Consider the following 23,815-nt stretch of genomic DNA (forward strand, 5'->3'; position numbering starts at 1 on the left):
TTCAGTCTTATAAAGCTATTTTTATTTAGCAATTGCATCTTCAACAGTTATTCCATTATTAAGATTTTTCTTGAATAAAAAATTCTGCTTTCCATAAAAAAGCTACTTTCTCTTTTTTTCACTTCATTTTCTGAAATGACGTAGAAGGAACAGCACGCTTCGAAGAGCCCGAGTCTCCCTCGGCTTCATGGAGACGCTTTCTCATTGTGGTTGGCTAAAAGAAAGACACAGCAAGATGGCTACATGAAATCAGGGAAGACAGAGCCTGTTGTGGTTGCCACCGAATTACAGATGTTACATGTTCAACGATTTAATTTTAAATATATGAATAAACCTTTAAAGGCTAGGAGGCTGTTTCTATACATTTAAACAAAGTGTCCTGCCAAAGCACAGAAGTCCATTGCTCCTATTCAGAAAGCAGAGATAAGTAGCAGTCTGCTACATACAGCCAAGATGCACATTTCTCTAAGTTCTCAAAATTAATTAGTTTTCTTATTATGGATTACTTAAAAATCTAGTTTCTCTATGCATCAAGTATTAATCACCAAATCATCTGTTACACATACCATTTTTGATGTTTGTGGTGGATTCATAGTAGCACTTGTCTGAGCCAGTAGCTGTTGAAATGTACTCTTCATATCCTCATCCTGTGAAAAAAGCAGTAACTCTAAGTAGTATATGGAATATTTAAGGGAAAAGCCTGGATTTTGGTTAACAAAACAGGTCAGCAATTAAAGAATGAATGAATAAAGGAGAAAAGGAGGTTTCCCCACTTCCCCCCAAATAAATGTCTTCCTAATTTGGCTTCACCAAAAGCAAGGCTTGCCTGGTCAAGTGAGTGGCCTTCTCTAACGGAGTGAACACATCAGTGGACAAGAGAAGAGCTGTGGATGTCATCTATCTGGACTTCTGCAAGGCTTTGACATGGTCCCTTACAACATCCTTCTCTCTAACTGGGAGATACGGATTTGATAGATGGACCGTTCAGTGGACGAGGAATTGGCTGGATGGTCACATCCAGAGGGTAGTGGGCAACAGCTCAATGGCTGGATGGAGATCAGTGACAACTGGTGTCCCTCAGGGGTTCAAACTGGGGCCGTACTGTTTACTGTCTTCATCAGCGACACAGGCAGTGGGGTCAACTGCACCCTCAGCAAGTCTGCAGATGACACCAAGCTGAGCGGTGTCGGTGACACACCTGAGAGATGCCGTCCTGAGGGACCAGGACAAGCTCAAGAAGTGGGCCCATGTGAACATCGTGAAGTTCAACACTGCCAAGTGCAAGGTCCAGCACCTGGGTTGGGGCAATCCCAAGCACAAACACAGGCTGGGCAGAGAATGGACTGAGACCAGCCCTGAGGAGAAGGACTTGGGGGTGTCGGTTGATGAGAAGCTCAACATGACCCAGCAATATAAACTTGCAGCCCAGAAGGCCAACTGTACCTTGGGTTGCATTCAAAGGAGCATGAGCAGCAGGTGAAGGGAGGTGATTCTGCCCCTGTGCTCTGCTTTGGTGAGACCCCCCTGCAGTGCTGGTCCAGCTCTGGGGTCCTCAGCACAGGACAGACATGGACCTGCTGGAGAGGGGCCAGAGGAGCCCCAGAAATGATCCAAGGCTGGAACGGGCCATTATCGTATCCCTTTTGTAGTGCTCTCCACAGGAGATGGATCTGGCATGCATTACATCTCTGCTGACCGGAGCAGCCAGTGTTCCCGTGCTGCCTTGCAGAAGCAAATCACACGGTAGCAAAGCCTCGTAACATCCAGGCTATTGAACTGCCTTTGAATTGACATCAAGAAGTTATCCCCAGAACAACCCAACTGTGCTGCCCTTCAGTCAAGACTCAGTTCCTACCTGAAGCCACGGATGCTCCAGGGCTTCCTCTGTCGTAAGACGTTTGCTTGGATCCACTACTAACAGCTTCTTCACGAGATCCAGAGCTAAGATAATAAACAGAGTTGGTTGGCATATGATCAGTAAATTCATTACCCGAAAACAGGTTCTGCAATATGCATACACAGAAGCTTTGTGCAACAATATGTGTTATAACACTTCAGAATGATGCCCAAAAAATACTGTCTGGGCATATCACTTTTCTTTTTTCTATGCTTAGGGAGGGCTGCAGGCTGTAACCACGCACATGATTCGACACTTTTCAGTATAGCAAAATTACCAGTAGATATACTGAGCAAGTCTACAATTTATGTTCTGAGCAGGCACAGAAGTTCAGCACATTCCTAAAAGCTTCAGTAATACTGTGAATAAGCAAAGACAGCTTAATTTAGTGTCCTGGTTTACAGTGTCCTGGAAAGCAGATTATCTGGGAAGATGGGAAAGAAGAGACAAGACATACACACGCTCAATCACAAACTTTATTTTCTTAGGAAATTGCTTAATAGACACTGTGAAAAATATGGCATTTATGTCATATTTTATGACTCTAAATCTCCCATAAAGGAATTTTGGCAAGATTTACTTTTCATTGTATCTGATTATTCTGTTATACATACCATGAGGACTATGTACCACTTTAACATAGATTTGCATTCTCCTTTATGTCTGACTTATTATTGAATAAGCTTCAAATAATTCAGGAAGGAGTTATATTTGGCAAGTTTACTAGAAAAAGAATGATCACACCATTTATTAGAAACTCCTCTGCACATACAAAGGAGTATCAAAGACAAATACTACAATTATTTTGTGCGTATAAATTGTCCTGAAGAAGGAAAGCACATGAACACAGTAACCATCATTTTAGTTTACCATGCAAAAACTACATCAGTTTTGCAAACTACTTAGCTTAGAATGAGCCCAACTTAATAGTTAATTCCACAAATGTAGCTGATATTTTAAACTCAAAGGCTAGCACCATGAAATTCCTCTTAACATTTCTCTCTTGGAATTCTAACTCATATCCCTTAAATCCCTGGCATTTTTGGTTCAACACTTGAAGAATCTTTGAGCAGGGAAAAAGTTTGTAGAAGAACTTGAAAAAGTCAGAAGAAAAAGTGAAAATATGAAGAACAGATGTCTGTGCCCAAACTCTATACTTCTGTAGTTAATAAAGCTAAATATTACTAAGAAACCTCTTCAATTAAAACATATCTACTCTTTCTAATGCTTCAACTTGGAATTAAAAAAAACACACAAACAAAAAAACCAACAACAAAACAAACAAACACCCACATTGTTAAGAGACTACTTTAAAAATGAAACATGCAATGTGCCATAGGGCTGAAAGAACTTAAAGGAGAACAAACACTACAAGCAAAAAGGTATGAATAAATACTCTGCTGCCCATTGCAACAGAGTCGTACCCATGTCCGATACGTGCTTCCATTCTTTGGGAATGAACGTGTATTCTCCACGAGTGATCTGATCTTTCAGTGACAGCTGGGTATTTTGCTCATTAAATGGTGGATATCCACACAAGCTATGCAAAAGAGGAAAACAAGTTAAATAACACAGATTTTGTCATAGCAAACACTAAAATCACACATTTTAAAGCTTCTGCTATCACAGTGTCTTTTACACTTTTATAGACACACTTCCACTTCCTCATTAAGGTATTGAAGCTGCCAAGTCTCGAGCCACATGTGTCAATGCCCAACGAAGGAACCATCTCCACAGTATCTTACCACACAAAAAGAATAACTCCTAAACTCCAGCAGTCCACAGCTCGGCTGTATCCAGCAGTCCCAAGTGAATTTAGAACCTCAGGAGCAAGATACGTGGGAGTACCACATAATGTTTTCATGAGAGAAGTTTCTCCAAGAATCTTGGACTGTCCAAAATCTGTAATCTCGTATTTAAAAATGGTGACACCACATTACTTATTAGGATTGATTAGACTAGAACATATCACCTTGTCAATATACATCAAGGGGCAACATTAAGTTTCTTCTTTCCAAGTCAGTTCCAGTACATGACTATGAACAAAATTTACCCCAGACATTATTAAGTAGTGAGTAAACAGCAACTGAGAATAGTAGAGGAGTAGGAGAAAGACAGAGGATCACAATTTACACTAGGAGTAAAGTACTCTCAGACTTGGATGTAAATGGACAACCACAGAATAAAGGAAATGTAGCTTATTAGAAAAGATAACTTGAAAAATAAGTGTTCTAGCATGCAAATCTATTCAATGTTTTATTTGGAAAACAAAACCAAAAACCCCCACAAAAAAGCTCCAACCTACCACCCTGGGGAAAACCAAACCAAAACACGAACAAACACACACGACCAAAAAACCCCAAAACAACAAAAAACAAACAAAAAACCCACCACTCAGTCACTGTACAGCCTGGATATTTGTGGAAATGCTGTCCATCATTCGAGAATTGAGATTTTATTGGAATTAAAAGAGAAATGTATTGTCATCTTAAGTTGTGTACTCCATTAAGTGCTATACAAGCACATCTCTCAGTTGTTCTTACATAAGCATATGGGTTGAAATATCCACAAGAGTAAAATTAAACTTATGAATGTTTCAATGTTTTCTGTGTTTCAAATTACTTCATAGTTTGTATGACTAATTCCTTTGTTTTTTTCCTATGTTTAACTAAATATGAAAAAGAATGGCAAGAAATACCCCCAAGTTTCTGTATGGATAAGAAGAAATGTAAGTTTCCTTACCTTTATAAGACATGTCTCTTCAGAAGATGAAAGTAGCACATTCTCTGGCTTTAGATCTCGGTGTATAATTCCATTGTCATGAAGATACTAGACATATAAAGATATATAATCAAAGAAAACCAGACTATTAACTTTTTTTAAATGTAAGCTTTACGATTTTTCATATAGCAATGGCAGGATAAGTGCAATGGGTGCATAAGAGGCTTTAATACGTTCAAAGCTACACAGGTTTTGAACTTCTCTTCTTAAAAACCAAACCAACCAAACCACAACACCAGCTTTACAACCCACTGTGCTCCAGAGGTCAGACCTCAGTGCAAACAATGCAAACCTGGCAAAGCGTTCAGTTTTCCCCATTCATGGGAAAGCTGTACTAAAAGCAACAGAAGGAAGGAACACCAAAGTTCTGTGTTGCCTTTGTAGCAATGCTGGTTTTCCATCTCTCCTTTCTCTTGGTCATTATCATTGTCTGGTCACACCCTCTTAAATACAAGCCCACATTTCTGTTTCAGAGACAGGTAAGTTCACTGTGCACACCAGTCCTCACACTGGTGTGCGACAGATTTAAAGCGCCTCAGTTGTCAAAGAGCTGGAGGCTGGAAAAGGGTTCCAGAGCCCGGTGGTGTAACTGGTAAAAGTGAGTAAGGAGGAGATACAAGATCAAATCAAGGAAAATATATACAGGAATTTGGAAAAAGTGACTTCCTTGAGGCAAGAGTAGAATTGTTCCCTTATTTATACTTCTCAAGTCTACATGCGAGTCTACTGTCCAGTTTTATAGCGGCTCCAAACCTGAGAACAGGTTTCTGCCTTCGTCAGGAGAACGGTCAACAGCGATCGGCCATAAGTGTCTGATATAGTAAGATACGATGAAGTCTGTGTTAGCTATCAACAAGGTTGATTCTAACTAGTAGTCCAAAATACGTACCAAAGATGTCTTCACATTTACACTGAAGGGAAGCTTTTCTTTATTATATCTGAAGACATTATGGAACAGAAGGTAACAACACCACTTTTATTATCTGAGCAGCTGTCCCAAAAATGAGAATTTGGGAAAAAATACAATAGTTTACTCACTAAGGAGTAAAATAATTATAGGTTTATTATTTATTAATACCTGCTATAGAACAACTATTAAGTTTCTATCTTTGGCAGCTGTAAGATATTAAAATGGAGTCAAAAGAAAAAAGGAAAAGAATTGATCTAAAAACCTATTCAGGTCCCGACAAGTGAAATGTAAAAAAGAATCTTGCAGAAGATATTAATGAAATATACTTACCATTTCGTGAATTTAGAAGAAATTTATCTAAGGACTTAATATTCAGTATTTGAGATCTATTAGATCTTAATCTGTTGTCTGCCAGACTGAAATGCTTATTTAGGAGTGCACAGTAAAGCACCTGTTCACTAACTTTTTGAAGGCTACTACACTGATGACTCTGCACACACACAACTACAAGCCTCACCTGACAATCGTGCCATCAATAAGCACAGCCTGTGTTATTACTTTAGTCCCTGTTTCTAATAAGCAAGCGTTTGAATGTTCTTTGGCTGCACTGAGGTAAAGAACCTTGTGAAATCAACTTAAGAGCACTGTGCTGATTGCTTGTACAGGTTTCAGAAGTCACAGATGACAGAAAAATTCATCTAACTGCCATTCATACGCATAATCGTATTTTTCTTGGTAGAATTAATGATTATGTACCTTCACAGCCAGCAGCATCTGATAAAAATACAACTTGCAAGTAGCTTCTTTCATCTTGACTGGCCTTGACACTCTGTCATACAATTCTCCTCCTTCCATCCTAAAACGAACGCAAGCAACAAGTTGATATGTTACTTCCAAAAGACTCATCTCATCAGACAAAACTGAGACCAAAACATTTGGCTACTGTGGCTACAAAGACAGAATATATTTCTGCAAATGAGTGAGCAATGGCATAAACACAGCACTTGGGCTGCTGAATTAGGCTTAATCTCCCGAGTCTTCACTGGGAGTTGTAACAAGATTTTTGATCGGCCTCCTCTTATGAGCTCAAAAATCAGAAGAAGCAGCAACGATCCAGAAGAGCAGCATAGTGGGCAGCTACCCCGGCACCGAGTGCTCTCAAAGCGACTTTGAGGGCACCGAGTGCTCTCAAAGCTCTCCTCGTCAGCCTAGTTCCTAATTTTACAGAGGTTTCAGAGAACAGTGGAGGCCAGCGAAAGAAAGACAAAAAAACCCCAGTGTGGAACTATACACGTTCTTTGCGGCTTTCAAACAAGTCACTTACAGTTCCAAAACAATGTAGTAATCCTCTGCTTCATAGAAGTTTTTGATCTTGATTAAGCAAGGCTAATAAAAAAGGGAACACAAATGGACAAACAAAAAGGGAAAGATAATATTAGTTTTTACAAATCATTAACAGTTTATCCTCCTGAAGTTCCTATTTCAGTATGATTTCCGCCTCGCCAGTTACACTAACACTTAGCACAGCTCACTAGTGCCCGGGCTCTGGCAAGCCCTTGATATTCAGGTCTGTTGTCTTCTCCCTTGTACCTCCACACACTAACACATTCAGCTCTTGTGGTGACTACAGCTCAACAAGTACCCTTATTTTTTCCAGTTGTAAGTTACCAAACCCTCAGTATTTTATTTATATACAATAGTACATTGGCAAGCAAGGCAAAATGAATTAAGCTACGCAAGCTTTCTACTTAGCAAAAATAAAAGAAATGTCTTTTGCAGGGCAGGGGAAGCAGGTGAAGGAGGGGATACAAATTCCAAAAATTGCCCGTGGAATCTCATCTTTGTATTCGGTTATCTGGCAGTATTTACAAAAACACGCATCAAGGAAAGATCTCTACAAAAGTGCTTCAGGTTGAAACTTGTCCCGTGAAGTTTCTCCTCAAAATTACACCTCAGTTATTCACGGTTTTAAAGAACATGTCAAGACGTAGTCTACTTAAGAAAAAAATAAGCGTTCAATAGACTTATTTGAAAGAAAAATTATATGCATCCTTCAACATATTTTCTAAACAGGTACCATTGATCTTTAGTTACTACACTAACACAGTGAACTACAGAAGTACAGCAGGCAGCAAAGAGGAATTAAAAGGTACAGTAACACTCACATGATCTATTTTCTTCAAAATTTCAATTTCTGTATTGATATTAAAAGCCGGGTTCTATTAAAAGAATCAAATATCATATTGGGTAAGACAGTGTTGTTCTGGAATGAGACACATCAGAAAGAAGAGACAGTACCAGAAAAGCCATAGTTTCATCTCCCTTGCTACTTTGGGCAACCATAACATATAATACTTTTCCATAAATTGATTAGGTGGCTTCAGTGAATTAAAGAGCCTTCTCTCGCTACATGTAACAAGATGTTGCTCTGGACACGTCATTTCACTGCAGGTTAGAAATCTCCATCTGATTTCCAAACTGAAAGAAATAATCTTGGTGAGCATATACCAGCACTGCCCCTAAACAGCTTTCCTCCCTCGAGTGCTTCCCATAGGGGTTAACCCTAAAGTTCAATGCTGCTCTCTCCTCGAGTCACCGATAGGAAACTGCGCGGATCTCCTCCTGTTGGACTGAAGCCACTTGGCTTGTTCTACTTCTAATTCAGGTTTCTGCTGCAAGACTAGACTCACGAAAAACCCTCCCCAAAAAGCTTCATGCAACTTTATTAAGAAGTATTATGATGGAAAATATGACAAAATTAGCAGAGATTGTATATTTTTGTCAGACTGTGCTGCTTGTATGTGTCTTATCTGATACGTTTTAAGAGATAAAGCTCACAGACTCCCCACCACCCTTTGTATATGCCACATTAACAATGAATTATGAACATAATGAAATGCGGTCAAAGAATAAAAGCAAGCATTTTCTACAGAATTCTGCAGATTCTGTATGATCAAAAGGCACTTTGAAATCACATACAGAAGACATTAAGTGAGCAAATCTCCTTTAGCTGAAGGAAGCTGGGGAGTCAGAGCGGTTATCGAATACTGCAGACACTGCAAGATGACGGAGAGACAGACAGACAGACAAATACCCACCGCCTCTCTAATGCCGCTGGCCATGAACTTCCGTTTATTGATTATCTTCACCGCGACTTTATTACAAGTGCTCTTCTCAAACGCCAGTTTGACTTCTCCGCAGGCCCCGCTGAGATAAAAGCACAGCTCTGTTAATGCCCACAAATGCTTTTCATAAATCTGCATAGCAAGCACAGACAAACCAAGCGAAAGCGTTGGATCACACGCAGCTCGAGGCTGCTGCTTTCTGACTTTCTGATAATGATACGTTGGTTGTCACAACTCCCCCAGCAAGCGTTCAGTAGGAGGTCTATTTGAATCGCAAGCTCTGTCCAGAGCCGCCCATTCCAAAACGCAGGAGTAAACAAGCAGAGCAACCAATCTGTTTGTTCAGAGGGTACCGGTGAATATCAAAGACGAGCTCTGCCAGCATTTCCATCACACAAACGCATTTAAGAGAAGAGAATCTAGTGAAGAGTTCTTTCAACACCAGACTGAACAAATCTGAAGAACAGGTATGACAATACTTTTTTTTCCACTAAGTAGCAATTATATTATAGAAACAAATCCTTGTATTTTGCACTTGGATTTATTTCCACTTAACCATTCTCTTCCGAATTCTTCACTGACCATCTTTTTCCAAAACAGAAATAACAGCCTCTCTCCTTTTTCCTGCAAACAGTCTTTCCACTTCTGTCTGAAGGCCTCAACAGTGATGATGTAGAAAGCTATGTTCTGACATAAAGCTCTTCCTTCTACTTCCAATAACTGATTATATTTATATACAGAACTTTAGAACTTGTTAAGAATGTACAGATTTTTTTGTCTCTTCTAGAGAAAATTAATTTCACAATTAATGGTAGGCTACAAAACCCAAGACAATTATAGGAATAAAGCCAAAATTCCTGTTTGAGCTGTTGTAAAGAACAGGTGTCATCTTATTAAAGAACTCGGGTGTTATTGTGTTGTTTGAACAGCAGCTCAATTAACACTGGTAATAATTCAAGCACAAGGTACTGAACACCGTTAACAAAATTAATACTGTGGAAAGAAGGATGCTTACCTTCCCAAAGTCTTGGACATGATATATTTCTCTCTGAATTCTCTAGGAAACACCAACTGATCATCCACCATAAGATCAGAAAATACAAACACTGGGAAGATGAGTGGAGATCGTTTTCCTGTTATTAACTTTAAAATTTTGCTATAACGAACAACTATGCCTCCTGAGCTTTTATAGTCAACAACATAACTATGCAAATGCTGCCTGCTATAAGTATATAAAAAAGGTTAATTGATGTCAAAAGTGACATCAGCTATTGGTTAGCAAGGTGATTTTATTACTGAAAACCGACATCTTTGGTATTAACTTCACAACAGCACTCAATTAACACTGCCTTTAAGGACAAAATAGGCAAGAATTTCAACATCACAGCAGGGAACAAAGCAAAGTGACTACTGGGAAGACAGAATCTTAGTGGAGAAGAAACAACCCCCCAACCCTGCTAATTCTTGAGGGGTTTTTTATTATTGTGCGGCATCTGGTAAGTACCTGGTTTGTTTCAGCTTCCCTTGAATAGTCTGTTTCCCGTTCCCACCACCACATCCACAGCCACCGAAGCACAAGTGTCTCAAGAAAAGGAAAACAACTATAAAAGTTGGTGCTCTAGTAAGGTGGGTCCTGATGCAGCTCCTTTTACATTTGCTTTTCTCATGTATTTTTCTAGGGTTGAGGTATCCAGGATATGGATAATTTTTATGTCAGTACTAAAGCATCAATTCACAGCTGTATTTTAACAGCACTCATGAAGAAGCTCAACTTGCAAGAAATATACTGAAATCACTGCAGAAACAACACATAAAGAATCTACTTATGTTAGAATACATTTTACCCTTATTATTCTGTATAGACAATGCAATTTCAGAGTTGTGAGTCAGTGGAAGCCTCCTCCCTTTTCCAACAAGCTCTCTGTTAACAAAAGTTCCATTTGCACTGTGGTCTTCAATGTAGGCAACATGGGAATTTTTTGGACCCATTTCCTCAAAGAGAAAAGAAAAAATGAGAAAGGTGACAGTAGGGAAAAAATTACTTTACTGTAAAGACATGATAGGCTATAGAAATTTACTATCATTGGCTCAGGAAATCGGATTACTGAGGTTACTTCCCAAGCTGGGTTAATGGAGCACTGCCTAGAGTCTTGTTAACGGAGTCAACACTGAAGGTACTCAGACTTTGATTTCTTTAAGATCTGCCCCCGCCAAAGTCAACCTTTTTCAATTATGCCCAAACAGAAGAAGACAGTTAACCTTTTATTACCTACCCTGAAAATTCGGAAATGCTTCTTGCTATAGTTTTGGTAGAAGCCAGTATCAGACAATCCCAGCTTAGAAAAACTATAATCACAGCTTTTGTCTCTGCCAAACCAGTATTCGTCATTCACACAGTCTGCAGAGATGGGGAAGTAAAGCAGAGAGAGAACACAAAATTGCAGGAAGTTATTAACTGTGGCACTACCGAATGATGCCAAATGGTAGTAAGTAAGATAACAAAGACAAGATTCTTCCCATATAATCAAGTTCATTTGTCTTACTTCAGACAAAGCACCATGCACTATCAACACCTTGTACAATATTTTAGTAATTTTATCGTGTTTAGTAACAGTAGAGCTTTCAGCTCACCTTCAGCTATAGAGACTCATATGATATGTAAATAAATTATGAAATGGAAAAATGAAGCCAGTAACGAGGAACACAAATACCCCAGAATTCCTCTAAGTCTGTAGAAGATGTGTATTTGACTAAAAGTATAAACACTGGGATGTAGTACGGAATACAACATTGTAGTAGAAGTTGCAAGCTTGTACTTCAATGTGGTTGTACTTAGTAAGAGGCTCATTGCAGCAAACACATACCACAATTGCTGAAACCTTTTCCAAGTGCAAAGAGTCGACCCCAAGGCTGAGGAGCGAGCTCTTCGGGTTCCTGGTCCTCAGGGATCGACGGCAGCTCCTGCGTGGGAACAGTGTCCAGGGAACTGAGGGTCCCGGAGCTGGAGGAGGACTGACTGGTGCTCTGGGAGCCGCTGGAGGAGGAGCTGGTGCCGCCCTGGGACTGCTGGGCGCCTTGGGACTGCTGGGCTTCGCTTCCAGTCTCTCGGGACATGTTTGCTTCAAACAGAACATTTATAAAAACAATTACTAGGGCAAAATAAAACTGACAAGCATTCACACACCATACTATTAGTAGCCAAGCCTATTCTCAGTCTTCAGGTAAGTAAAACCGTCAACCAAAGCATGCATTGTATGTAAATCCCCAAGAATTTTGCAAGCCATGTTTTCCCTTTTAAAAAATAATGTGATGCTCTAATGGTCCTAAAACAAGTTAATGTTATTCCCAGATTTTTATTCGAAGCCTTCAGGGCTCACGCTATTTCACAAACGCATGTGCAGCATCCTCTGACAAAGCATCCCCACAAAGCAGTAACTATTGCAGCTCTCTGAACACAAAGGGAAAACGTGAAACAGCAAAAATATGAATTTTAAAATGAAGTGTCTCCCGCCACCCCGGGCTCTCCTGCGCTCACCTGTGCCCGCCGGTACCGGCAGCTCTCGGTTCTGAAGCTGGTTGTCATGCAGCTCAGTGCACACCCCAGACTAATCACACCCGCTTACCCGTTCGCTACATTTCATTGTCAGCCACAAGAGCACGGCAGCGCGCGGCGCCCCTCTGTGCCGCCCCTGTACAGAGCTGTCCCGGAACGCAGGCAAAGCAGAACCGCCGGGAGCGCGGTCTGTCAGCGCCCTCCCGCCGCACTGGGGCCGGCGCTGGGGACGGGACCGCGGGACCTGACCGGACCGGGCGCCGAGCAGCTGCGAAGGCAACGATGGGGCTCGCAGCCGCGGGTTGGGGCTCGCAGCCGCGGATTAAGCCCCGCCCCCGGCCCCGCCCCCAGCCCTGCGCGCCGCCAGCAGCGCCCCCTGCGGCCCTGCCCGAGCACTGCAAGCCCTGTCTCCCGCGGCGCCGCGCGGGCGAGCGCACGGCAGGGCCCCGCCGGGAGAACCCGCGCAAGTCGCCCCGGGGCGGGGGCAGCCGCGGGGCGGAGCGGAGCGGGGCCGCCCGAGAGCCGGGCGGGCCCGGCGGCCGCGGGGCCGGAACTCACGGTGCTGCAGCCCGCGCCGCGCGGCCCCGGCGCCGCGTTCCTCAGTGGGCACGCGCCCCGCCGCTCCCCGCTACGAACCGAGCCAATCAGGGCGCGCGCGGGGGCTGCCGGGAGCGGCGCGGCGGGATGCGGGCGGCGCTGCGGCGGCTCGGCGGGGCGCCATGGCCGCTCTGGCCGCTCCGCGCCTCCCAGGCGGCCCCGCGGCCTCGCTGTGTCGGCCCGGGCTCTGCGCCGGCCCCGCGGTGCTGGAGCTGCGGCGCCGCCCTCCCCCGCGCCGAGGGGCCGCCTCACTTCTGCCCCGGCTGCCGGGCGCTGCAGCCGCCGGGGCCGCGGCCTGACCTGTTCCGCCTGATGGGCTGGTGAGTGCCGGCGGGGGGGCGCGGGCCGGGCCGGCCGCAGCCTGACCCGCCTTGTGTCGCCCGCAGTGCCCGCTCCTTCCGCATCGACGCGCAGCAGCTGCAGCGGCGGTTCCGGAGCCTGCAGCGTGCCGTTCACCCCGATCGCTTCGGCCAGAGGCCGCCGGTGAGCGCGGGGCCGGCCGGTGTCCCCCGGCAGGGGTGGCGCGGTGACCCGGGCGGGCTGGCGGGGCCCGGCGGGCAGGAGCCGCCGTTCGCTCGGCCGAGCCGCGTCCCCCCCGGTCTGGGGTTACGGGAACTCCCCAGGTTTTGTTGCCTGATCTTAGAGGAGACTCGTACTCACAGATTTCCACTGATGAGAAGGGGCTGCTGTGGTTCTTGAGATCTTAATTGTGCGAGATGACAGCTTGCAGGTCCAGATCGCCCTCTCTCTGTTTTTCCATTTCTGTTATAAATCAGCTTGTAGTTTTACACATTCATATTGCTGTGGGAACGCCACTTCTCTGCTGGTAATTAAATGTGATGTATTTTCCCACGTCATTATCTCGTTGCTGTCCGTTCGCAGGAAGAGCAGTACTACTCGGAGCAGCACTCCTCCTTGATCAACAAGGCGTACCAAACCCTCCTGAACCCCCTGAGCCGTGGTCTCTACCTGGTAAAGCGCCCCTTAGGTGTTTTATCAACACTCCTGTAACCGACCATGGGTGGCTGGGGCTGCTGGTGCTGATGTCACGAATCAGAGCTTTGACTCCATCGTTAACGTGCTGATTTGTGTTCCTCTGAAGAGGATTACCAGGGACAGAAGGGAGACTGAGAACAAGTTTGTCTGAAAATTGATGGGCTTTTCCTCTATTTTAACAATTTATTGATTATTACCATTGCATTTGCTGCTCATGTCACACTAATTTGCTTCCATCAAACATTGTGTCTGGCCATGGCTGCTCCTTTGAAATGTCACTATGGCCCTCGGCAGCCTTTGTTACATTTTCTTGGCTCTGGTTAACTGCTGATTTTTATGGTCCACCTATTTTTAATCTTAAGACTGTTTATACAGATTTCATGGAATAGACCGGAAGTTTATCAGCTATGAATCTGAGCGAGCCCTACTAAAATACTTAATGTTCAAGAAAATAATTCACATTGAAATAGATGTCAGAATGTGTATTTCCTGATTCCCGTTTCTTCACCAGCTGGAGCTGAAGGGAGTAGAGCCAGCACAAGAAACGGACTCTGAGGCAGACTCAGAGTTTCTCTCAGAAATCATGGAAATTAACGAGAAATTAGCAGAGCCTAAAAATGAGGATACCCTTGAAGACATTGAAACTTTACTTAAAGGCAAGTTATGATTTGAGGGTTTTGTACAGAACTAATTTACTGTATCTAGTATAATGTACCAATTTATGCCACCTAAACATCAGGTCAGTCTTGAGAAAATCTGTATAAGAGAACCCATTCTGATGGAAAAATAGGTGTGTATATACATACATACATACATACATATATATATATATATGTATGTATTGATTATAAAAAGGAACTCGTTATTAAACCTTCAGCAGATCTGGGCAAGTAGACTGTTCCAAACGAAGGAATCACTCAAAATGAAGTCAAATAAAATGCTTGACTTGACCGCATTAAAGACTTTCTAAAGACATTGTATTTTACTTTCTTCAGTTTAGCAACCATTATATTATTATTATCCTTATACAAACATCTTGTTTATATTGTTGGTGATACCCAAAACATGGAGTTTATTGCTATATTTAAGCCTTTGCAATAATAGTTGTGTGCCAAAAACAAGTAGAATAACTAGAATAAAAACTAAGAGAAGAAAATTAACTGTAGCAGCATACGCTGGCAGAGCAAAATTAACTTGGATTTCTGAGTAGTGGCCACTGATTTGCATTGGAATTGCTGTCTGTAAACCCATGTAAGTAAATATATGTTTGAAATTATAATAAGGTTTTTAAATGACAGCAATATTATGGAAAGCTCTCTTAGGTCCCAAAAGACTATGAGACTAGTAATGAAGTTTTCCAACACAGACAATGGGAATGCAGTGGTATTAAATACTAAGTATGTAACAAAATGTGAATGATTTGTTTTACAGTTAAACAAGAAGAACTGACCAAAGAGGTGACTGCAGCTTTTGAAAGAGGTAGCTATTTCTATGAAGTATTTAGCTGCCATACATATCAGTTATAAATAGTTTTAAAAAACGCGTTCTCTTATTGGTGAATATTTCCTGAACTACAGAACAGGACCACTGCATAAACAAGGGTTCTTTGGTATTTAGAATAAATACCTCTAAGCTGACATTTCTGCTGATTCAGGAAATTTGGGACCTCACATTAAATAAAATCCAATACAAAAGTTGCAGTTAATTCATCGTGCATCAAAATGAAAAGTGGAATTGTCGATGCAAGGAACTGTCTGTTTAAAAAGAAAAGGTTGGCTTGTCTATATACTTAAAATTCCGCAGTGGCTACATCAATACTATAGCCACTTAAAAAAAATCATTAAAAGGTATTTATGTCACATTTCTTCTCTGAATCGTACATTTTAACATGTTTTGTAGAACACCTAAGCTGAGGTGTTCCAAAACCATCTGAGATGAAAATAATAGGCAGCATGGTTTTAATAGTGTGTGGTCCTCACAGCCTGCAGTTCTTCCTGCTGGAATGGGCGCTGTCACTGGAATCCTGAGATTCGTTTTGAAAGTGAAAATTCAGGCCTCCCTCTTTAAACTAGTAACGTTTTATTTCATTTCAGATGATCTTCAAGAAGCTAAGAAGCTTCTAGGCAAAATGAAATATTTTGCAAACTTAGAGGATAAGCTAAAGAAGAAGAAGATCCCTTCCTGATACCGCCTCCTTCACCACCGAGTTAATGTTATTTTCAATTAAACAGCTGACTTAGCTACAAAATCACAAAAATCGTGTTTGCTTCCTATGTTTTCATTAAAAGCTTTAACTCCGAGAGAAGGAAGATGAACGTAAAAGAAATCTGGTGCTTACTGTAGCACTTATTAGGTACTAGATGGAATGAGGAAATGCCGGCAGGCAGAGTTATGAACGGTGTAACGGGTGAGGCAGGACTGGTGTGTGAGCAGCTACAGCTGGGGCAAGGAGGATCCCACAGGCACACAAACACCGTCTGTAATTAACATTTCCTTCTTTTTGACTACTAAAATAAGAAGAATTTCTGGACGAAATGCTGGAGATAAAGCACAAAGCTCATACAATAGGTCCTTCAAGTTTCCTGCAGTGCCCTTGTGTGTATCAGACCACTTTGAAAAATCTTTAGAAGTGAACTGTATTTAATTCCTATCATCTGTTCTCTCTGCTACTTAGTGCTTTGTGTGATGCTGATCTCAGTCTGCCGGGAATTGACCTTCAAAACTACAAGAGGTTTTACCTTGTTGCGCAGTTTAAAATGTTAAGATGTGAGGTCACGGCAAATAAACCCAAACTGAATCCCCAGAAACTGTTTTATTAGTAACCTTTGAGGAAGCAAGTCTTTCTAATAAACGTTACTACAAATGACAGTAATTCAAATATCAGTTTCTCAGTAGGTCAGTTCTTTGGGTTTTAATGGCTCAGAATATTTTATTCAGTAAAGCAATAACATACTTGACCACCCAAATCTGAAGAAGGGGCTTATAAATAAGAGAGTGCCAGGGGGTGGGATTCATTGAACACCCTCTCCTGGCATTTCTGTGTCCCTACAACACCAAGCTGCATCTAAACATTGAGTCATCTATGTATAATGCAGTATGTTTTTAATAGCATTTCAGTGATACATGTTGTAACAGCATTTCAGAAAGATTGACTTGCATTCAATTAAACCTCCTCTAAATATACGGGAGGATTTCATAAGCTACTTGTTCATGGTGTTAAACTGCTAATTTAGAAGATGCTGTTTGTAATTCTGTTAAGTTACATGGAATGCTTTTAAAATTCATCGTGGAGTTCTCTTCTTTCATAAAGCTCTGTTTCCTTTTTTTGGGCATTTCTTCCAAAATTAAGCTTGTTGAATTCCTTTTTGATTTCCAGAAAAGATTTGTTTTTTGTCTCAGGAACAACAAGGAAGATGAAAGCAGCAACTAGGGAGCACTCCAGTAAGAACACCAGGAAACAGTACTGCTTCAGTCCATTCTGAAAATAAAATGTGTTTGATTGCAATATATTTCAAGTGTAACAGTGGGTCTGGGAAAATAAAACACTTCTTGTTTCCACTGACACCTAACATTGCTGCTCAGTTTCTAACAAAAAGACGTTCAACCTATCGTTACATTAAACAATTCCCAATGTAATGAATGACAAGTCAGCATTTGCTGCTTAGCTGTCACATATTTTAAGATTATAGGATTTGTTGAATGTTTATATTTCTCAATGCTATACATAAAAAAACCAACCATCTTACTGAGAAGCAGGGGCTGTGAATTCAAGATCCCGTGCTGTGTGCTGTTCTGTGAGCTTTGCTCTCAAGTGCTGAAACTGAAAACACAAAGCTGGAAATGAAAGCCTATGTTGTTTTCCCTAATGCTGCCCCGATCACAGAACCGCTGTCTGTAAGCTGAGCGAGCTCTCAGAGATGTGTATCACTAGCCCCAGGTACTTCAGTTTGACATAAAAGTACAAGGCACTATTAAGAAATGTGTTCTTTGAATCTCAATATTTAATTTTCCTAGCTTTGATAACATTCTTCATTTTTTTCATCTCGACATGAAAATTGCCCCTATGTGTTCCTTTTAATTTTCATTTATCACGTTTTATTCTTTTTTGTTGATATCCAAAAATATTTTAAGAGGGACTGAATCTAGTTATACTTGGTTGGGGGGTAGCGTGCATCCTATGAGAGAAGATTAAACAGGAGGTGAGTCAATTAGGAAAACGTGGGTTGTGTACTTACCACTATGAAGGGGAAAAGCATTCCAATTGTGAAGAAACTAATCCAGCTGACAGTCCCTCCTATCATGTAAGCAGCAGGACGTGAGGACTGTATGAATAATTCAGCTGTCAGGGTGTTGGTTATGCCACCTGGGGAAATGAGTTCCAGAAACAACAGAGGTTATTACACTAAATTTGCGGCACTTCCAATGACAGAAAGATTCAGTTGCTCAGTTCCAGGCGATGCGAGACTAAATGTTACGATGGGAAGCGCTCACTCGCATTCCTTCCCAGAGCATCCACAGCCTTACGGGAAACCCTGCCTTGCAGAGCTGCTGAATCCCCCGGCCCAGACACACGTTTCACCACTTCAAAACGGTCATTGCTGTGTAAAAATACCTGGTCCCAACCCAAAGCTCAAGATGAAGGCAAATATAGATGTCATGCTCACATAAGACACCCACGAGTACAGTTCCTGGAACAGAAGAGAATGAGAATATGCTAGAATAAATGCTGGTTTGCCACCACTTAGTTTTGTCAGCATTAAATGCAACTGCAGCTCTAAGACAAATAGGTTATCAAATCTTAGCTGAGAGCATTCTCTTCTCTTGAGGAAATACAGCTGCAGAATTGATCAAATCTTCCAATTGCTGTAATTTTTTATGCTGCTGTTTAAACTTATGCAGCTCTTTTGAGTGTCACAGATTTTGACTTCTTATAGTCACACTGTTTAATGTGAGTCCTTCTTCGTACCTGGTAGGTCAGAGACAACGTTAAAACAACGCTACAAAGGGTCATAAGGAGATAACCCCCAATGATGAGAACTCTTCTTCCCAGGTAGTCTATCAGGAAACCCTGTGGACAAGACATAATTTTCTGTTACTGTATTGAGCTCATGTTTACCAATGTTCTTCTTCAAGAAGAACTGTTGACCTTTATGCTGGAGGTAGAATGAATTGTTACTTACACAGGTGAGGGCTGTGACGCATTCACAAGCTCCAGTGCCGAGTGTCACATACGGGATTTTTTCTGCTGAGATCCCAGCTTGTTTAAAAATGTAAGTTGCATAGAAATAAATCTACAACAGAAAAACAAATACTAGGGCATTCCCAAAAGTTAAATCATCATCTGGAAACAAAGTCAAGTTCATACTAAACATACAGCTCAAGGTATTTTATATTATGAGTTATTCACAGTATCACAGTATGTTTGGGATTGGAAGGGACCTCAAAAGATCATCCAGTCCAATCCCCCTGCTGGAGCAGGAACACCCAGATGAGGTCGCACAGGAACATGTCCAGGCGAGTTTTGAATGTCTCCAGAGAAGGAGACTCCACAACCTCCCTGGGCAGCCTGTTCAGTGCTCTGTTACCCTCACTGAGAAGAAGTTTTTCCTCAAATTTAAGCGGAACCTCTTGTGTTCCAGCTTGATCCCATTACCCCTTGTCCTATCATTGTTGGCCACCGAGAAGAGCCTGGCTCCATCCTCATGGCACTCACCCTTTACATATTTATAAACATTAATGAGGTCCCCCCTTAGTCTCCTCTTCTCCAAACTAAAGAGCCCCAGCTCCCTCAGCCTTTCCTCATAAGGGAGATGCTCCACTCCCTTCAGCATATTTGTTGCCCTACGCTGGACCCTCTCCAGCAGTTCCCTGTCCTTGTGGAACTGAGGGACCCAGAACTGGACACAATATTCCAGATGTGGTCTCACCAGGGCGGAGTAGAGGGGAAGGAGAACCTCTCTCGATCTACTAGCCACTCCCCTTCTAATACACCCCAGGATGCCATTGGCCTTCCTGGCCACAAGGGCACAGTGCTGGCTCATGGTCATCCTGTTGTCCACCAGGACCCCCAGGTCCCTTTCCCCTATGCTGCTCTCCAATATGTAATTTCCCAACCTATACTGGAACCTGGGGTTGTTCCTGCCCAGATGCAGGACTCTACACTTTCCCTTGTTAAATTTCATCAGGTTATTCCCCGCCCAGCTCTCCAGCCTGTCCAGATGTAAAGAGCAAAAAGAATCTGTTGAATTCCTGTCTAGGTAAATACATTGCTATCATAAAAGCAAGTATAATTATCCAACTTATTGATAATAATACCTCACATTTTTAAACCAGATACAATGGGATAAGCTTTATTTAACTTTATTTACTTTTTCAGAAGATGTAAGTATTAAGTCATTCTTTAAAGAAATTTACATACCAGAAACACAGAGGTGAAAAGAGAAACACAAAAGTGATACAAAGATATTCTTTCCAACTTAACCCATTTCTCTGAGCTTCTCTATGTGGATCCTTCACATTAATGAAAGATTGAAAAACAGATGGAAATTAAATAATTATTTAAGCTCTTTGCATGTATGAAATCTTACAGCATTTATCCCACTGAGCTGTTGGCCCATAGTCAGCACAATCACAGTAATGAGCTGCCATCTCACGCCACGATCAGTGAATAATTGCCAGGGCTTCTTGGGTTTCTCCCCATCTAAGGCAAAACATTCCCGCTGGATATCTTCCATCTCCCTTCGATACTCTGAAGAACCATGAAATCGCTTCAAAGCTAAAAAGAGAGAAGAAAATAAATTCGGTTATGGCTGTCCTCTCAATTTGATTATTTAGTTATTTTAGAGAGGCTCTTTTCATATTTCGTTAGCAGACCTTCAAACTGAATTAATTAGGCCTGCTTACTTACAGTGACTAATACTTTACTTTTTGGAGTATTATTCCATCAGGTCTCTCTGGGAAGTAAAACACTATCCATGGTACATGAGGATACAAACAGTTACCTCAGCGTCTCCTTTTGACATTCTATTGTGAAAGAAAATCTCTTGTGAGTATAAAGAGATCTTGCAGTATAAAGAGAACTGCGTAATCTCAGGATCAAGGAAATCACAACAGCTAATCTGAATGATGTAATAGAGGGGGGAAAAGGTATTTAAAAGATAATGAAATATTCAGAAAATGGAGGGTAAGGAGTTTTCTGCTCAAATAGCCAATTAATCTCTTTTTAATATATTTTTTTTCCAGTAAAAAGCTCTCTCATTTTTCAGCTACTTATGCTGTTTCTTTTTTATTGTATTATTTCTTATTTCTTATAGGAGAAGTACAACAGTATGACCGAATGGAAGAAAATACCTGATATAACTGATACTGATCTGCAACAGGACCTGAGAAATAATCCAGTAAGAGGTTAAGTAGTTCAGATACGTTACTCCATTCAAGAGAAAAATTCTTAAACCTTTAGAGATTTCATTTGAGAGTAACAAAACATGAACATATATTTGGAACAAGACAATGAAGTTTTGTTCACAACCCATTACAGACTCCCGAGTTCCACAATTCCTTTTTACTTGTAAGCTCACTGGAGGAAAAAACATGGGCCAAAAAGCACTAAGCAACTGTGCTGTGTTGACAAAAAAGGAATCTCGAACCAAATAAACTCCTGGTAGCTTTCTGAAGACAGAGAAAGTATAAACACTGCGAGTTACCTTTGGCACAGCTCAGCTCATCACCTCTGTCAATAAGAAGATACCTGGGACTCTCAGGAAACCATGGCAGGAACAAAAGTTGGGCAAATGCTGGGAAACAGCTGCTGGATAACAACAGGGGCCAGTGCCTTTCTCCACCTAATAACTCCCTGGGAGAAGTGTGGAAAAAAGAAGGAAAAAACCCAAAGTAGTTAGCTATTGGTGACCATTCAGAAGATTTTTGGGAATGAGATGTTTGTCCTTCAGGAAATGTTCCCGTAACCAGTTACCTATGTCTTGTGAACCTCAGCAGAAAGAGGTTGGGAAAATATTTTCCAGGCACTCTGAAAGCAGGTTTCACCTGGACGAGATGAGCAACACTGTCTTACTGCTGCTTACTGCTGTGTTGCTCCTAAGTATTACTTTCAGGTTTGCCCAAGCAGTGTTTCCTGGCCATGCGGGTAAGTAACAGCGTATGGACTTGACTTTAAGGTCATCTGGTCCCACCTCCCATTCAAAGCTGAGCTAATGAGAAAGTATATTAGATAGAAAGGTATCATTAAAATCGGTACAGTTAGAATCAGCAGGACGATGCATTGAAGACAATGTAAACTTGTTACAATATAAAGTGTATTGAATTCTAAATGCTGACCCTGGATTATATAGTCTGAACTTCATGTTCTACTTTATTTTGTAGCACTTCGCACCTAAAGTATCCAGCAAAAGCAATTAATTCAGAAGCTAGAAATAAGGAAAAAGAAAAGTCTAAGTGTGTTTGGTAGAGGGACACAGAAAAACCAGAATGAGCTGTTACTTGGAGTACTGGCCGTTGCTCTTAAGGCAGTGAAAAGCTTCTTATAGACTTCGTGAGAGCAGCTTTCCATCCTGAGGTTGTGCATTCTATGTTCTTGGGACTTTGTAAGATCACTGGATAAAGTCCCTTGTAACTTCATCGGACCTCACAGGGGACAAAACCAGCAGTAGTGCTACAGTACGGAAATGACGAGACATTTGCTTTCAAGTTCTGTCTCATGAACGGCCACCGTCTTCAGCAAGAAACTGGCAGAAAATATGAACTCAGCATAAATGCACCTGTTTTATTGATGCTGATCTGGCTGACTCATCTAAACTAAGAACACTTTCCTGAGGAGATAGTGCAGACGGTTTGCAGTTGTAGGAATAAGGTGACAATGGCAGGGTTTTCTTCTTACAGGTAGACCTGTGGGAAGTTGATTTGCTAATGCTACAATGGCCATAATGTTTTGCAGGAACTGGAATTCTTTACACGCGAGTAACACAAGTCAGGAAAAAACATGCATTTCTTACCTCAAACCAATTATTTGTCCTGTCAGAATCCCCCCGGTCAGAAAGATGGAACTCCCCATGGCCACGCCACCTCTAAGATGTTTTGGGGCAACCTCCCCAAAATACAGAGGCTGCACACAGAGCCCAACACCTGCAAGAAGAACATTTTACTATTAATAGATTTTGCTTTGAAAAGCGTTACTGAACCAAAACACGTAGGAAATCGGACTTAGCTAATTTCTCTATTAGTTTAGCTGCCTTTAGATTCCAAGTTAGACTACAGAGCATTTTTGTCATTCTATCTACAGAGCAGCATACAAACACATATCATAACACCTAAAGAATCAGCAGTAACAATCATTTATCATTCACCAGAGGTTATTGAAAGTAAGAATAGAAAATAATTCACCTGAATTTATGCCAATCAAAAACCTTCCAACAATCAGTAACTCAAACAATCCTGTAGGAAAACTGATCCCCATTAAAATGGAGGCCACTATTGCTATAATATTATTCACCAAAAGAGCTCCTTTCCTGAAGAGGAGAAAAAAAAAAAGGAAATCTGCAATAACATGTTCTTTTAAAAGTTTTCCTTGCTGGTAATGTGGGAAAAAAATGGGCTTTATACTGAAAAAAACACGCTGTTCACTGCAAATCCACATATCTGATACAACTGTTTACTCATGGGGTTTTTTTAAGTCTGAACATAAGGATAATGGATAAATGTGACAGAAATGCCTGACAAGGTAGGAGTGAGGGTTTGTTCACTTATGCTCTATCTATCCAGAATATGCATGCAATGTTACAGATTACACAGCATGTCCTTACTGGCATGAAGGCTGCAAATGTGTAGGGGTGACCTGTGTTTTCTACCATACGGTACATGCATACTCCTACGTAGATTTCAATAAATACAATGGAAATACTAGACTGGAAGGCTTATTATTCAGGGCTTATCTTTTAAAACCA

The 23,815-nt window shown here is 41.5% G+C and overlaps 3 protein-coding genes across 11 annotated transcripts in view; 1 reads left to right on the forward strand and 2 right to left on the reverse strand.

The window, feature by feature from the left end:
• Positions 1-12,964, reverse strand: CHEK2 (checkpoint kinase 2). Of its 5 annotated transcripts, XR_010466702.1 has the most exons (16): positions 12,825-12,964; positions 11,578-11,832; positions 10,987-11,111; positions 10,558-10,705; positions 9,729-9,819; positions 8,687-8,795; positions 7,754-7,807; positions 6,913-6,974; positions 6,345-6,444; positions 4,640-4,726; positions 3,643-3,806; positions 3,322-3,437; positions 2,512-2,620; positions 1,856-1,941; positions 567-647; positions 127-214 (listed from the first exon to the last, which is right to left on the reverse strand). XR_010466702.1 is itself a non-coding variant. In XM_065032993.1 (15 exons), the coding sequence occupies exons 2-15, from the start codon at positions 11,825-11,827 to the stop codon at positions 119-121; spliced, it is 1,569 nt and encodes a 522-aa protein (XP_064889065.1). In that variant the 5' UTR covers positions 11,828-11,832; positions 12,825-12,964; the 3' UTR covers positions 1-118. The 5 variants fall into 5 exon arrangements, 4 of the variants coding, with proteins under 4 accessions (XP_064889065.1, XP_005498241.1, XP_064889066.1 ...); XM_065032993.1 differs by lacking the exon at positions 2,512-2,620 and having other exon boundaries at positions 1-214; XM_005498184.4 differs by lacking the exons at positions 2,512-2,620; positions 12,825-12,964 and adding an exon at positions 12,337-12,548 and having other exon boundaries at positions 1-214.
• HSCB (HscB mitochondrial iron-sulfur cluster cochaperone) lies at positions 12,845-17,423 on the forward strand. Its single transcript, XM_065033007.1, has 6 exons — positions 12,845-13,183; positions 13,250-13,346; positions 13,746-13,835; positions 14,371-14,515; positions 15,291-15,338; positions 15,953-17,423. The coding sequence occupies exons 1-6, from the start codon at positions 12,951-12,953 to the stop codon at positions 16,042-16,044; spliced, it is 705 nt and encodes a 234-aa protein (XP_064889079.1). The 5' UTR covers positions 12,845-12,950; the 3' UTR covers positions 16,045-17,423.
• The window catches only part of LOC102091110 (solute carrier family 2, facilitated glucose transporter member 11-like), a 10,998-nt gene continuing 3,922 nt past the window's right edge, over positions 16,740-23,815 (reverse strand). For 2 of the 5 annotated variants that reach the window (XM_021284906.2, XM_065032998.1), the window contains 9 exons: positions 23,256-23,380; positions 22,868-22,997; positions 21,563-21,711; positions 20,447-20,634; positions 19,040-19,150; positions 18,826-18,927; positions 18,472-18,547; positions 18,095-18,222; positions 16,945-17,337 (listed from right to left, as the gene is read on the reverse strand). In XM_021284906.2, the coding sequence (XP_021140581.1) occupies positions 17,134-17,337; positions 18,095-18,222; positions 18,472-18,547; positions 18,826-18,927; positions 19,040-19,150; positions 20,447-20,634; positions 21,563-21,711; positions 22,868-22,997; positions 23,256-23,380 (1,213 nt within the window). In that variant the 3' untranslated portion in view covers positions 16,945-17,133. Of the gene's footprint in view, positions 17,338-18,094; positions 18,223-18,471; positions 18,548-18,825; positions 18,928-19,039; positions 19,151-20,446; positions 20,635-21,562; positions 21,712-22,867; positions 22,998-23,255; positions 23,381-23,815 lie in introns of all 5 variants that reach the window. The other 3 variants (XM_065032997.1, XM_065032995.1, XM_065032996.1) reach the window with 2 other exon arrangements.

This window comes from Columba livia, chromosome 17 (assembly GCF_036013475.1).
Source record: "Columba livia isolate bColLiv1 breed racing homer chromosome 17, bColLiv1.pat.W.v2, whole genome shotgun sequence".
In the NCBI taxonomy this organism is placed as follows: Eukaryota; Metazoa; Chordata; class Aves; order Columbiformes; family Columbidae; genus Columba; species Columba livia.